The 14,237-nt window shown below is 42.7% G+C and overlaps 1 protein-coding gene across 1 annotated transcript in view; it reads left to right on the top strand.

The window, feature by feature from the left end:
• ASPH (aspartate beta-hydroxylase) overlaps positions 1 to 14,237 on the top strand; it is a 396,229-nt gene that overhangs the window by 376,742 nt on the left and 5,250 nt on the right. Inside the window, exon 22 of the mRNA XM_082258996.1 lies at positions 12,461 to 12,596. Within this exon, the coding sequence (XP_082115122.1) occupies positions 12,461 to 12,596 (136 nt within the window). The remainder of the gene's footprint in view (positions 1 to 12,460; positions 12,597 to 14,237) is intronic.

Here is a 14,237-nt window from a genome sequence, read left to right as displayed (position 1 = left end):
CCACCATCCTCCAGTGCTTCTTCCAGCTTGCCCATGTGATCACGAGATGGAGAATAAATCTGCCGATGGCAGCAGTGTACCATAGAGCTGACCGTGGACCAGATGGAGGCTAGAAGGGACGTTATGATGTCACTTCCGGCTCTGGCAGATGTAAACACTGGCATTTTTTATTTTTTGTGGGGTAAAGGGAGGTAAAATGGCGCTGTCAGGCTAATAAATAGGAAATATAAATATGTCTTATAGGTGTACTGGTGATAAAAGTGAATAAAAAATCCAGATTATGAAACTTAATGTGGTGAATCCTTGAAAAGTGTAAATATGTCTAAAAGAAATTAGTAAAAAAAATATATATATTATCGTGATAAGTGTATAAATATGAATATTAAGATGTAAATAATAAATTATTAAAAATCCATTCAGTGTGTGATCCTAAAGGTATAAATATGATTTCATTCAAAATACATTAAATCAATAAATAAAGTGATATATTAGATAACCTCAATAAATAATTAAAGTGCTAATTAATCAAATGTAAATTGTGCTAGTGAGCCAAGCAATATATAGCTATGTATAAATTTGTACACAAAATCAATTCATAAATAGTGTCCCAGCAATTTAAATAACATAAATAAATAAATAAATAATGTAAAAAGAATATATAGAAAAATTGTCCATATAAATAGCCAAAATTAACTGGTGCTACAAATATAATTAAGTCCCAAGATGTAAAACGAAGCAGAGATATAACAGGAAAAAATGGATTCCAGGAGTTCCAAAATGATGGGGGTGCTCAATACAGGAATAAGTGCTCCCCTCCTATTACTCCCGCACTCACCAGATGGTGGTACCCCCACAGGGGTAATCAGCATTTGGGGTGACTCTCAGAGGTCCCTCCGAAGGCTGGCTAGTAATACACTTAATCCTGACCTCATATACTGTATTTTTCTCCAGGGAAAAATTGATGGGAAATACCTCCTCTTAAGTACTCCAATATAGGTTTGAGAGATCCGGATGAGGAAAGAAAAAAAGGGGCTCCAATAGTGAAGTATTGCAATGAAAAGGTGCTTTATTCACATAAAATTACAATACTCACATTCATTAAAAGAGAAAAGGTGCACGTATGTCCTAGGGACCGCAACACCCTCGTGTAGCGGTAGTTCCGGGACGCGGTGCGTTCCACCGGCCGGATGTGCGTCTCAGTCAACAGGAAGCGGAACTGACGTAACCACGCTCTACGGGTTTCGTCATCAATGACGTCATCAGGAGCAGCCTGATGACGTCATTGATGACGAAACGCGTAGAGCGTGGTTACGTCAGTTCCGCTTCCTGTTGACTGAGACGCCCACCGGCCGGTGGAACGCACCGCGTCCCGGAACTACCGCTACACGAGGGTGTTGCGGTCCCTAGGACATACGTGCACCTTTTCTCTTTTAATGAATGTGAGTATTGTAATTTTATGTGAATAAAGCACCTTTTCATTGCAATACTTCACTATTGGAGCCCCTTTTTTTCTTTCCTCATCCGGATCTCTCAAACCTATATTGGAGTACTTAAGAGGAGGTATTTCCCATCAATTTTTCCCTGGAGAAAAATACAGTATATGAGGTCGGGATTAAGTGGATTACTAGCCAGCCTTCGGAGGGACCTCTGAGAGTCACCCCAAACGCTGATTACCCCTGTGGGGGTACCACCATCTGGTGAGTGCGGGAGTAATAGGAGGGGAGCACTTATTCCTGTATTGAGCACCCCGATCATTTTGGAACTCCTGGAATCCATTTTTTCCTGTTATATCTCTGCTTCGTTTTACATCTTGGGACTTAATTATATTTGTAGCACCAGTTAATTTTGGCTATTTATATGGACAATTTTTCTATATATTCTTTTTACATTATTTATTTATTTATTTATGTTATTTAAATTGCTGGGACACTATTTATGAATTGATTTTGTGTACAAATTTATACATAGCTATATATTGCTTGGCTCACTAGCACAATTTACATTTGATTAATTAGCACTTTAATTATTTATTGAGGTTATCTAATATATCACTTTATTTATTGATTTAATGTATTTTGAATGAAATCATATTTATACCTTTAGGATCACACACTGAATGGATTTTTAATAATTTATTATTTACATCTTAATATTCATATTTATACACTTATCACGATAATATATATTTTTTTTTTTACTAATTTCTTTTAGACATATTTACACTTTTCAAGGATTCACCACATTACGTTTCATAATCTGGATTTTTTATTCACTTTTATCACCAGTACACCTATAAGACATATTTATATTTCCTATTTATTAGCCTGACAGCGCCATTTTACCTCCCTTTACCCCACATTCACTAAATATAGTTATCTATATTTTTGAGGTAGGCTGCAGTCATTTATTTAATTCCTCCATTAGCATGGAAACTTTCCCCTATATATTTTTTATTTTTTGCTGGGAAGCCTGAGATAGATTTTTTTTTATCTCAGGCTTTCCAGCATAGAGGAGAGATCTGGAGTCTTATAGACCCCAGAGCTCTCCGTAAAGAGGACCTGTCATGCCCTATTCCTTTTACAAGAGATGTTTATATTCCTTGTAATAGGAATAAAAGTGATAAAAAAAAATACATTAAAGGGAAAGTGTAAAAGAGTTTAAAGCGCCCCCATCCCTTCATGCTCGCATGCAGAAGCAAATGCATACATTCGTCACGCCTGCATATGTAAACGGCGTTCAAACTAGACATCACTGAGGTGTCACCGTGAACGTTGGAGCGAGAGCAATAATTCTAGCGCAAGGCCTCCTCTGTAACTCTAAACTGGTAAGCTGTAAAATATTTTAAAATGTAACCTATGGAGATTTTTAAGTACTGAAGTTTGGCGCCATTCCACGAGTGTACGCAATTTTGAAGCGTGTTAGTCATCTATTTACTCTATTTATCTATTTACTCGGTGTAACATGATCTTTCACATTATACAAAAAAATTGGGATAACTTAAGTGTTTTTTATTTTTTACTTGCAATCATTTTTATTGAAAATATATGAACATGAACAAGTTTCAATACTAACATGTAACATAGGAGTGGCACAATATCCTTTGGAAAATAAAAAAACATAAGTGTTTTGTTTTTTTAAGTCTTTTTTTACAAAAAAAAATTGCGTTTGAAAATGTACTGCGCAAATACAGTGTGATATAAAAAATTGCAAATATATATTTTTTAATGGGAGAACTTGCACCAATTGTGCAAGTTGTGCAAGTTCTCCCATTTAAAAAGATGAGAGAGAGGCCTGTAATTTTCATCATAGGTACACTTCAACTATGAGAGACAGAATGGGGGGGAAAGAATCCAGGAAATCACATTGTAGGATTTCTAATGAATTAATTGGTAAATTCCTCGGTAAAATAAGTATTTGGTCACCTACAAACAAGCAAGAATTCTGGCGCTCACAAACCTGTAACTTCTTCTTTAAGAGGCTCCTCTGAACTCCACTCATTACCTGTATTAATGGCACCTGTTTGAACTTGTTATCAGTGTAAAAGACACCTATCCACAACCTTAAACAGTCACACTCCAAACTCCACTATGACCAAGACCAAAGAGCTGTCAAAGGACAGAAGAAACAAAATTGTAGACCGGCACCAGGCTGGGAAGACTGAATCTGCAAAAGGCAAGCAGCTTGGTGTGAAGAAATCAACTTTGGGAGCAATTATTAGCAAATGGAAGACATACAAGACCACTGATAATCTCCTCCGATCTGGGGCTCCACGCAAGATCTTACCCCATGGGGTCAAAATGATCACAAGAACGGTGAGCAGAAATCCCAGAAACACACGGGGGGGACCTAGTGAATGGGCCTGCAGAGAGCTGGGACCAAAGTAACAAAGGCTACCATCAGTAACACACTACGCCGCCAGGGACTTAAATCCTGCAGTGCCAGACGTGTCCCCCTGCTTAAGCCAGTACATGTCCGGGCCCATCTGAAGTTTGCTAGAGAGCATTTGGATGATCCAGAAGAGGGTTGGAAGAATGTCATATGATCAGATGAAACCAAAGAAGAACTTTTTGGTAAAAACTCAACTTGTCATGTTTGGAGGAGAAAGAATGCTGAGTTGCATCCAAATATACACCATACCTACTGTGATGCATGGGGGTAGAAACATCATGCTTTGGGGCTGTTTTTCTGCAAAGGGACCAGGACGACTGATCCGTGCAACGGAAAGAATGAATGGGGCCATGTATCGTGAGATTTTGAGTGAAAACCTTCTTCCATAAGCAAGGGCATTGAAGATGAAACGTGGCTGGGTCTTTCAGTATGAAAATTATCCCAAGCACACCGCCCAGGCAATGAAGCAGTGGCTTCGTAAGAAGCATTTCAAGGTCCTGGAGTGGCCTAGCCAGTCTCCAGATCTCAACCCCATAGAAAACCTTTGGAGGGAGTTGAAAGTCTGTGTTGCCCAGCGACAGCCCCAAAACATCAATGCTCTACAGGAGATCTGCATGGAAGAAAGGGCCAAAATACCAGCAACAGTGTGTGAAAACCTTGTGAAGACTTACAGAAAACAGTTGACCTCTGCCATTGCCAACAAAGGGTATATCACAAAGTAGTGAGATGAACTTTTGTTATTGGCCAAATATTTATTTTCCACCATAATTTGCAAATAAATACTTTAAAAATCGGCAATGTGATTTTCTAGATTTTTTTTCTCATTTTGTCTCTCATGGTTGAAGTATACTTATGATGAAAATTACAGGCCTCTCTCATCTTTTTAAGTGGGAGAACATGCACAATTGGTGGATGACTAAATACTTTTTTGCCCAAATGTATATATAATGTTTGGGGTTTCTGAGTAACTTTATAGCAAAAAAATGATGAGTTTTACATGTAGAACAGGAATGTCAGAATAAGCCTGGGCTGGAAGTGGTAAAAGTAGTTCCAAAGTCTAAAGGTTTTTTACCTTAATGCATTCTATGCATTAAAGCGGAGTTCCACCCTGGATTTTTTTTTTTTTTTTTTAATACCCCCGGGACAGTCAGGGCTAGTGCATTCCACAATGGCTAGCCTCTGATCTGTCCCGGGTTGCACTTACCTGTTAGGACAAATACTTACCTTGCAAACGTCTTGTCCAGCGCTGCCATCTCAGATGTGGGCAGCTTGAAGCCAGCGAGATATCCCCTTCGGTGTCTTCTTCCGCCTTCTTTGGTCCCACGATGCTCTGCGCCGGCCCCGACGTCACTTCCGGGTCGCGCGCATCATCCCTCTACAGCTTCTGGGCATGCCCAGAAGCTGTTTAGAAGGGGATGACGCGCGCGACCCGGAACTGACGTCGGGGCCGGTGCAGGCGCAATGATTCCTGGGAGCTATGACATTCAGCTCCCAGGAATCATTGCAGAGCCAGGAAGTGACGACGGGCCGCGGCCGAGGAAGGAGGAAGAAGGAAGTAAGGTAAGTATTTTTTCTTCGCTACGAGGTAAGTAAAAAAAAAAAAAAATATGCGATTATCCATTTCTTTTTCAGGTGACCCGGAGCGAGAAGATGGAGGTAAGTATAAAAATAGGGTGGAACTCCACTTTAAGGTAAAGAAATCCTCTCTATCTGTCCTACCGACTCCAATCCCTAAACACTTACTTTTCTCTGTCGCTCATTGACAGATGCAGTCCTCTTGATTAATATCAAATTGGGTTATACTGCCCTCTACAGGAGTAGGACACTAGGCAGAAGGAAAACGTTCTGGCCACACCTTTTCATTGAGCGTCTCTTAAATAATGAATGTTAGCCTGAGTTCAGCGTAGGTGTAAAACTGCTCTGGGGACATACATTACTGTCACAGCAGCAAGCTTGTTAGTTCCTCGGAGACAAAGCCTCTGTCAGGCAGTCCCAGGGGGTATATCCTCTCTCTCCCTGCTACAGGATGTCAGTTTTTTTCTGTCTAGTCAGGAGTAAGGACCTAAGTTCCTTGCTGGGATCTTTGGTCCTGGCAAGATTTTTTTAGAAAAACTTTTTTTTCTAAAACGTTTTTCTAGAACGTTTTCAGGGGTTCTATTCGAACCTATTCACAATACCCAGAGAGGAGGGCAAGGTGCGTCCAATTCTGGACTTAAGAGCACTCAATCATTTTGTCTGGGTACAAGAATTCAAGATATAGTCCATCTGAACAGATCTGGGCCTAACTTTGGAGACATCCTTGGCAAGGGTGTGTCTCCTTACGGAGAAGCTCCGGAAGATTCAGTGAACGATTCGGATGTTACTGTCCGTCAACTGGTCTTCCCTTCGGATAGGGATCCTGGGACTGATGGTGGCCTTCTTAGAGGCAGTACCGTATGCCCAGTCTCATACCCGAATTCTCCAAAAGGAGATTTTTTTCAAATGGAATCGGAATCCCGATTCTCTGGACAATCAGATCCGGTTGAGCGAGCAGACCAGGAAGTCTCTGGTCCGGTGGCTTCGGTCTCCGATGCTCAGCCAGGGGAAGTCATTTCTTCTGATAAATTCCAGGTCACCGATAAATGTATTGGAACTGAGAGCGATCAGACTTTGTCTGATTTACTAGATCGCGCAGCTTCAGGGCAGCCCGGTTGGGATCCAGTCGGACAAGGCCACGGCCGTGACTTATGTCAATCACCAAGGGGGCACCAAGAGTGCCCTGGCGGCCATAGAAGTGGCCAGCATTCTTCATTGGGCGGAACGGGTTGTTCCGGCTCTCTCCGCGATATTCACTCCGGGGGTGGAAAATCGGCAGGCAGATTATCTCAGCCGTCAGATTCTGGATCAAGGGGTATAGCCTCTTCATCCAGAGGTATTTCACCAGCTGTGCCGTCATTGGACATGGAGGTCTTATATTGCGTGGTGTGAATCCCTTGGATTTCCTCCACGTGCCTATTCGGTGACCCGAATCTTGGCTTTTCTGCAACAGGGGGTTGAGCAGAAGCTGGCCTTGAGTACTGTCAAGGGTCAGGTTTCAGCGTTAGCAATTTTCTTTCAGAAACCTTTGGCTACCCATTCCTTGGTGCGGAATTTCATCCAGGGGGTGCGGCACTTGGCTCCGCCAGTGCGCGCGCCCTTACTGCCCTGGGATCTTAATTTGGTGTTGTCGGTTCTTCAGAAACCTCCCTTTGAAAATATCAGGGAGATTCCCTTGCTTACGTTATCCCAGAAGGTGGCCTTCTTGGTGGCCATTACTTCTGCACACAGGGTGTCAGAACTGGCCGCATTATCTTGTCGTTCCCCATATCTGGTGGTTCATAGGGATAAGGTGGTTCTTCGTCCGAATCCATCCTTCCTTCCTAAAGTGGTTTCAGAGTTTCATCTGAATGAGGACATTGTATTGCCTTCCCTGTGTCCTAAGCCCAGTCATCCTCAGGAGTGTGCGTTGCATTCCTTGGATGTGGTTCGGGCAATCAGGGTATACCTGAAAACTACGGACTCGTTTCGTAAAACGGATTCACTTTTGTGATCACGGATGGCCCCAAAAAGGGGTTGCCTGCATCTGCCGCGACTATCTCCAAATGGATCAGACAGACGGTGGTACAGGCTTATTCTATTAAGGGTCGGAATCCTCCGTTCCCTGTTAAGGCGCACTCCACTCGGGCGCTCAGTGCTTCCTGGGCCTTCCGCCATCAGGCGTCAGTGGTCCAGGTTTGCAAGGCGGCTACCTGGTCGTCGGTTTATACCTTTACAAAATTTTATAAAGTTGATGTGATGGCATTGTCGGATGCCTCTTTTGGCCGCAAGGTTTTGCAGGCCGCAATTTGAGGAGACCGTTGGTCTACCTCGAGGGTTTTTTTCTGTTGGATTTTCAGTTGAGTCTCATCCTTTTGTCTGATGAGCCTTTAAAACTTCTAGTTGGCACCGGTTGGGCCTTCTAGATTGGATTTTGATTTCTGTTATCCCACCCCTCATTTGTGGCACTGCTTTGGGACGTCCCAATTTGATATTAATCAAGAGGACTGCGTCTGTCAATGAGCGACAGAGAAAAATGGATTTTTGTAAAATCTTACCGTAAAATCCTTTTCTCTTAAGCTCATTGACGGACGCAGTACCCGCCCCTCTACTTTTTAGTTGGGTTGGGTTAAATTCTCTGACACTTTGTGACATAACTGACATCCTGTAGCAGGGAGAGAGAGGATATACCCTCTGGGACTGCCCCTAAGGTGTGGCCAGAACGTTTTGCTTCTGCCTAGTGTCCTACTCCTGTAGAGGGCAGTATAACCCAATTTGATATTAATCAAGAGGACTGCGTCTGTCAATGAGCTTAAGAGAAAAGGATTTTACGGTAAGATTTTACAAAAATCAATTTTTCACAGCTGCAGCACCACTCCCCTCACTTCCTGCTTTCACAGAAGACACTGAGGTCAGCAAGAGCCATTGGTTGCTGTAAATCTCCTTTGATGAGGGAGCAGGGGGTCTGGCTTAATGGCGCCGTGTGTGTATATAGACGCGTGCCTCCCTAGCTCACGACTTGCTAAGGAGGAAGCCAGTAGAGGGAGAAGGAGATAGCGCCAGCTGGGGACTTCCAGAAGAGGAGGTGAGGGACATCTCTGTGCAAAATCATTGCACAGATGAGGGGAGTAGAATATCTTTTTTTTTTTTTAGGGCTGGTTTACACCAGAACAAGGTGCGGAAAATGTTAATTTAGTGCATGTTCACCATCGGTACTGCCCTTGCAATCTACATTTGGGTACCAATGTATTTGGTAACGGTAGCTGAAATGCACAGTGCGTTTGCAAGCACCAAATCGCATGATAGTGCAGTACCATGCGGTCTGGTGCAGTGCGTTTTTAAAAGTAGTGCAAGCATTACTTTTTCTACGGTCCAGTGCGCGTTCCCGTGCAATCCTGGTGTAAGCCTGCCCTGAAACCAAAAAGAAAGTTAGCATTTAGTATTACTTTATTTACATACCAAAAGCATTGAAGGCTAACTCCACCTTTTACAAAATAACTAATGCAAATATAATTGCAACAAAATTTACAAACACAAATAATGGACCGTGGGTGCAGTGCTTGGCTCCTGCAGACTCTTCCTCCAGCTCCCTGTCTGTGTAATGCTAGGCCCCTGCAGACTCTTCCTCCAGCTCCCTGTCTGTGTAATGCTAGGCTCCTGCAGACTCTTCCTCCAGCTCCCTGTCTGTGTAATGCTAGGCTCCTGCAGACTCTTCCTCCAGCTCCCTGTTTGCGTAATGCTAGGCTCCTGCAGACCCTTCCTCCAGCTCCCTGTCTGTGTAATGCTAGGCTCCTGCAGACTCTTCCTCCAGCTCCCTGTCTGTGTAATGCTAGGCTCCTGCAGACTCTTCCTCCAGATCCCTGTGTGTGTAATGCTAGGCTCCTGCAGACTCTTCCTCCAGCTCCCTGTGTGTGTAATGCTAAGCTCCTGCAGACTTTTCCTTCAGCTCACTGTGTGTGTAATGCTAGGCTCCTGCAGACTCTTCCTCCAGATCCCTGTCTGTGTAATGCTAGGCTCCCGCAGACTCTTCCTACCAGCTCCCTGTCTATGTAATTCTAGGCTCCTGCAGACTCTTCCTCCAGCTCCATGTCTGTGTAATGCTAGGCTCCTGCAGACTCTTCCTCCGGCTCCCTGTCTGTGTAATGCTAGGCTCCTGCAGACTCTTCCTCCAGATCCCTGTCTGTGTAATGCTAGGCTCCTGCAGACTCTTCCTCCAGATACCTGTCTGTGTAATGCTAGGCTCCTGCAGACTCTTCCTCCAGATCCCTGTCTGTGTAATGCTAGGCTCCTGCAGACTCTTCCTCCAGATCCCTGTCTGTGTAATGCTAGGCTCCTGCAGACTCTTACTCCAGATCCCTGTCTGTGTAATTCTAGGCTCCTGCAGACTCTAAAGCCCCGTACACACGTACCGAATGTCGGCCGAACGATCGGCCGTCTTTTGTCAGGTGCTGTCCTGTCGGCTGAAAAGTACTAAAGACTGCACACGAATTTTGTCGGCCAACAACAGCCGACTGCAGAAGTGATGTCATGTGATGGTTAACTTTCCGTGTGTTTTTTCTTCTCTGAGCATGCCCAGTCTTGCTAATCTGCTGTTTGTCGGCCGAATTCTGTACTGACTGGCGAACAATCGGCCGTTCTAGTGACGGCCAACAAAAATTTTAAAGTCTGCACGCCAGATTCTGTTCGGCCGAAAATTCGCTGTCGGTTGTCGGAAGCATCATACTAACAAGCCGACAATCGGCCGATCGTTCAGCGGCCGAATATTTACGGCCGACAATCGCTACGTGTGTACGGGGCTTTACTCCAGCTCCCTGTCTGTGTAATGCTAGGCTCCTGCACTCTCTTCCTCCAGATCCCTGTCTGTGCAGTTGTATTGACTTTCAGTTGAAGAGCTGGAGGAAGTATCAATGGACTATGAGTACAGTGATCACTGCACTTATGTTCCATTGAGAACTGCAAGTGGATCTGTCATGGTGGCACATGGCGGAGCCCTACCCAGCCACACAAATTTAAAACGTGATAGCTGCTACAGAGCAGAAGAACTCCCACATGCTGTCATAGGGGGGTTCGGTTTGGGGGTTTCATCTTCATTTCGCTAAATACTGTAACATGTAATACAGTCCAGAAGGTGGAGTTAGGGGGTAACTATCTAGCCACACATGAGCTGATAGCTTTTTGCATGGTGAAGTTTGGGCTGAACATTTTTGTAACAATGGCATCTTAGAACCACTTCCACCTTCCACCAGCATTATATTTACCTCAGTAGGTGTTACTGTTTTTTTTCTTCCTTTCAGATGGGTTACAAGAGTCTCTACAGTTCCTATGTCAATACCCAATCTGATGTGCTTGTTAATTATGGCAGTGAAATAGCAATGACTTTTAGTAATGCCTGAGATGAGATTATCGGATGAATAATCGTCTGGGTTTTTTTTTTTTTTTTTGCATCCTAGTCTCATATTAAAAATGAAGAGTTTACTAAAGCTACAAAACATCTCGTATGACAGAATAAAAATGCAGAAGTGATGTAATGTGTTGTAGTGTATTTGTATTGTATTTTCGAACGACAACTGTACTGATTAAAAGAAAATTGTATGATCTGCTTTTGTACGAGAAGAATTTTCATGCGTGTCCCATCTGATTAATATCTGATAGACTGTCATGATCGCCTCTCAAAAGCTGTGTATTAATGATCAGATTATCGTACGATCGATTAGAAAGCGGTATTTTGTGTACGATTTTCTGATTGGGTGTATGGGCCATAACTCATAGCAACCAGAGACTAGGTCAGGACTCCTGTTTGTCTCATCAAAATGTATGATACATAGAGTTCAACTGTATCTTCCTAAATATATACAAATTTAACTTGCATGTGAAAGCACAACCTGCAACATAATGTGCAAATATGAACCAGGGGCTGATGGGGGAGCAGTCAAAGCAATTAATGGTGGTTTCTGAGTTGTTGCTTGCTGGCCTGTCAAACTTATGCCTCGTACACACGCAACGATTATCGGCCGACCGATCGTCCGACTTTTGTCCAGAGTTGTGTTTTGTTGGTTGGAATGTGCCTAGGCTGCACACGAATTTTCTCGCCCAACAAAAATCTACTTCAGAAGTGATGTCATGTGTTGGTTTGCTTTCTTTGTGTTCTTTCTTCACTGAGCATGCCCAGACTTGCTCATTAGATTTTTCCCTGTCTAAATCTGTACTGACTGCACGAAAATCGGCCGTGTTTTGACGGCAGACAAAAACTTTATAGTCTACACACCAGATTTTTTTCGGCCTAAAAGTCGGAGTCGGTTGTCGGAAGCATCATACTAACAAGCCGAAAATCGGCAGATCGGTCGTTGGATGAAAATTCCCTGCCAATTTTCGACGCGTGTGTACGGGGCTTTATAGTACAGCTACCTAAACATTGTCATGTTGTAACTTGTGATTCTGTGCTGCCAACTAATTCATAGGAATCGATTGGCCACACACATATGGAAAAAAAAATATATATATATATATGAATGCCTGTGCTAATTATAGGCGACGGATACTCTTTTGTGTGCTGTCCCTTTCTCATAAGAAAATTCAGTGTAAATTAGTTCTCCATGTTCCTTCCCTTGACATCCCGCGATTATAATATTTCCAGGCAGTTAAAATGATAGCATGTCTCTATAGATGATGCTTTTATGAATGCCAATGAACAAATCTAAAGGCACAGCAGACAGCCTGATGTCTATTGTTTTATTATACCGAGCTAGTTATCTGGTTTTGATAGGTGCTACCACTGTGTTGCCTTGTTTAGAGAAACATAATGGCTAACGTATTGTTTAAAGTCAAAGAGCAAGAGCAATTTCCTGTTGAAAAGCCCATGCAGGCATATAGATTCCAGGCACGTTTTCTTTTGAGATAATGATTCAAGCGTGCAGAGTTGTTATGCAGTAAGAAGCAGCATGCTTATTAATTTTGTGAAATAGTGATCAACAGTGAGCCATCTTATGCATTAATGATCCTGGGCTCTTTCTTTGTCAAGACTTTGGAAGCCAACTGGAAGATAATTCGCGACGAGGGGCTTGCTGTGATGGATGAAGCTAAAGGCCTATTTCTTCCTGAAGATGAAAATCTGAGGGAAAAGGGAGACTGGAGTCAATATACGTTGTGGCAGCAAGGTAAGTAGGAAATAAAAGTCTTAATGACATTTTTTTTTTTTTTGCATATGTGGTAATGTTAGTTCAATTCAAACCGACGTATCTGAACTGAATGGAAGCTTTCACGCAAAGATTTCTTTTAGCTTTTGGATTTTTGGGAGATATTATATCTCCATTTGAGTTCCCAGAAGCACCAAACTACAATTCAAATGATTAAGTACACTGTCAGAGTGTGAAACGCGTCTACCTTGTCACGACTGTCATATTTGGATGTCCAGTCAATAAATCTGGATTTTGACTCAACCTGGAGTGCTGCCAATTCCTTTGTTTTCACGGAGGCGAGCCGGGGCATGCACCAGTGTGAGTCATCAGGCAATCACACCACCTTGAGCAGTGAGTTCTTGTCTTTTCAATTACCAAACTACTTTGCCTTACTATTACTTCTGGATCTACATTTTTTCACTATTTGGAAAAACAAACAACAAGGGAAAAATACTTTTTGGTGTGTATTTTGGGAGCGCAGCGAGGAGCTTCAGATTTGAGTTCTTACCAGGAAGGGGGTTGTTCAATGCAACGGTGTCTACCTGTTATTTGAAAAAAGTTATTAAAGAAAACTTAAAAAAATAAAAACTTGATTTGGACTCACTGGACTATATGCAAAAATATATAATGCTTTATTACATTATACTATTATTACAAAACTACACCAAAAACACAATAAAAACATGTGCCCCCCTCTCTCAAATAATGGTCGCCCCTCCCCGTAATGTATAGATCATCTTGTCTTAATACTCTATTGGTAAAATTATAGTGATAATGGTTTGGGTGATCCTTCAAATGGAAAACAACTATATACTGTAAGAACTCAAAGCTCTCACAGTGCATTATGGTCCAGAGAAGTACTTCCTTCAAATATAGGGATCCAGTCCCATTATAGATTACCAGGTGAAGACTCCAAAGCTGTAAACACCTCCCTTGCATGCCAGTAAGGACTAAACTCACAGCACCGTGGACATAGGGGCTTATACTTCAGAAAAGTCCAAAACATAAATGCTCACAAATCCATATCTCTGGTCCATATAAACCGCATGTTCGCGTTTGGAATGTTCCTTAATATCCATGTAACAATGATGGGCTCAGATTGAGAGTGGGAAGAAAGACATATATGTGCAAACCATACTTATCAGTCCATATTGGATCACCAGGGAGAGGCTGGGCTGCTGAAAAGGACAATGTCTGACTGGTTTTGCTGGATATGGAGCGGCTGCTTCAGAGGCAAAACGTTATCAAAAAGTTTATGATTAAGGTATTAAACCTAAAAACAGGCACTTAAAGGTGGATACATATACTGCATTTTAGTCTCCAGAGCGCCCCAGGAGCCTCCATGCCGGGGAACCCTGCATGTAAATATCAATATCCCAGCTGGAAGATTAGCGCCCAACTACACTCTTGACAATTACATTTTTCTGTTACTAAAACAGACGCCGGTGGTGGGTAGTGGGTGAGGAGGTGGGAGCTTGGATCTCCAGACTGGAGGCTGCATTTCATACAGTCTCTGGGGCCCACAGAATAAAAAGAAATATGTACAGAGTAAAATACTCAGCTACTTGGATAGCTTTATCCACCTGAAAGATTTGCTTTCAGTCTTCAGATTTGCTTTTG

This window comes from Pelophylax lessonae, assembly GCF_965119305.1.
Source record: "Pelophylax lessonae genome assembly, chromosome: 5".
NCBI lineage: Eukaryota > Metazoa > Chordata > Amphibia > Anura > Ranidae > Pelophylax > Pelophylax lessonae.
The sequence above is the reverse complement of the archived record's forward strand: the minus strand, read 5'-3'. Positions and strand labels throughout refer to the sequence as shown.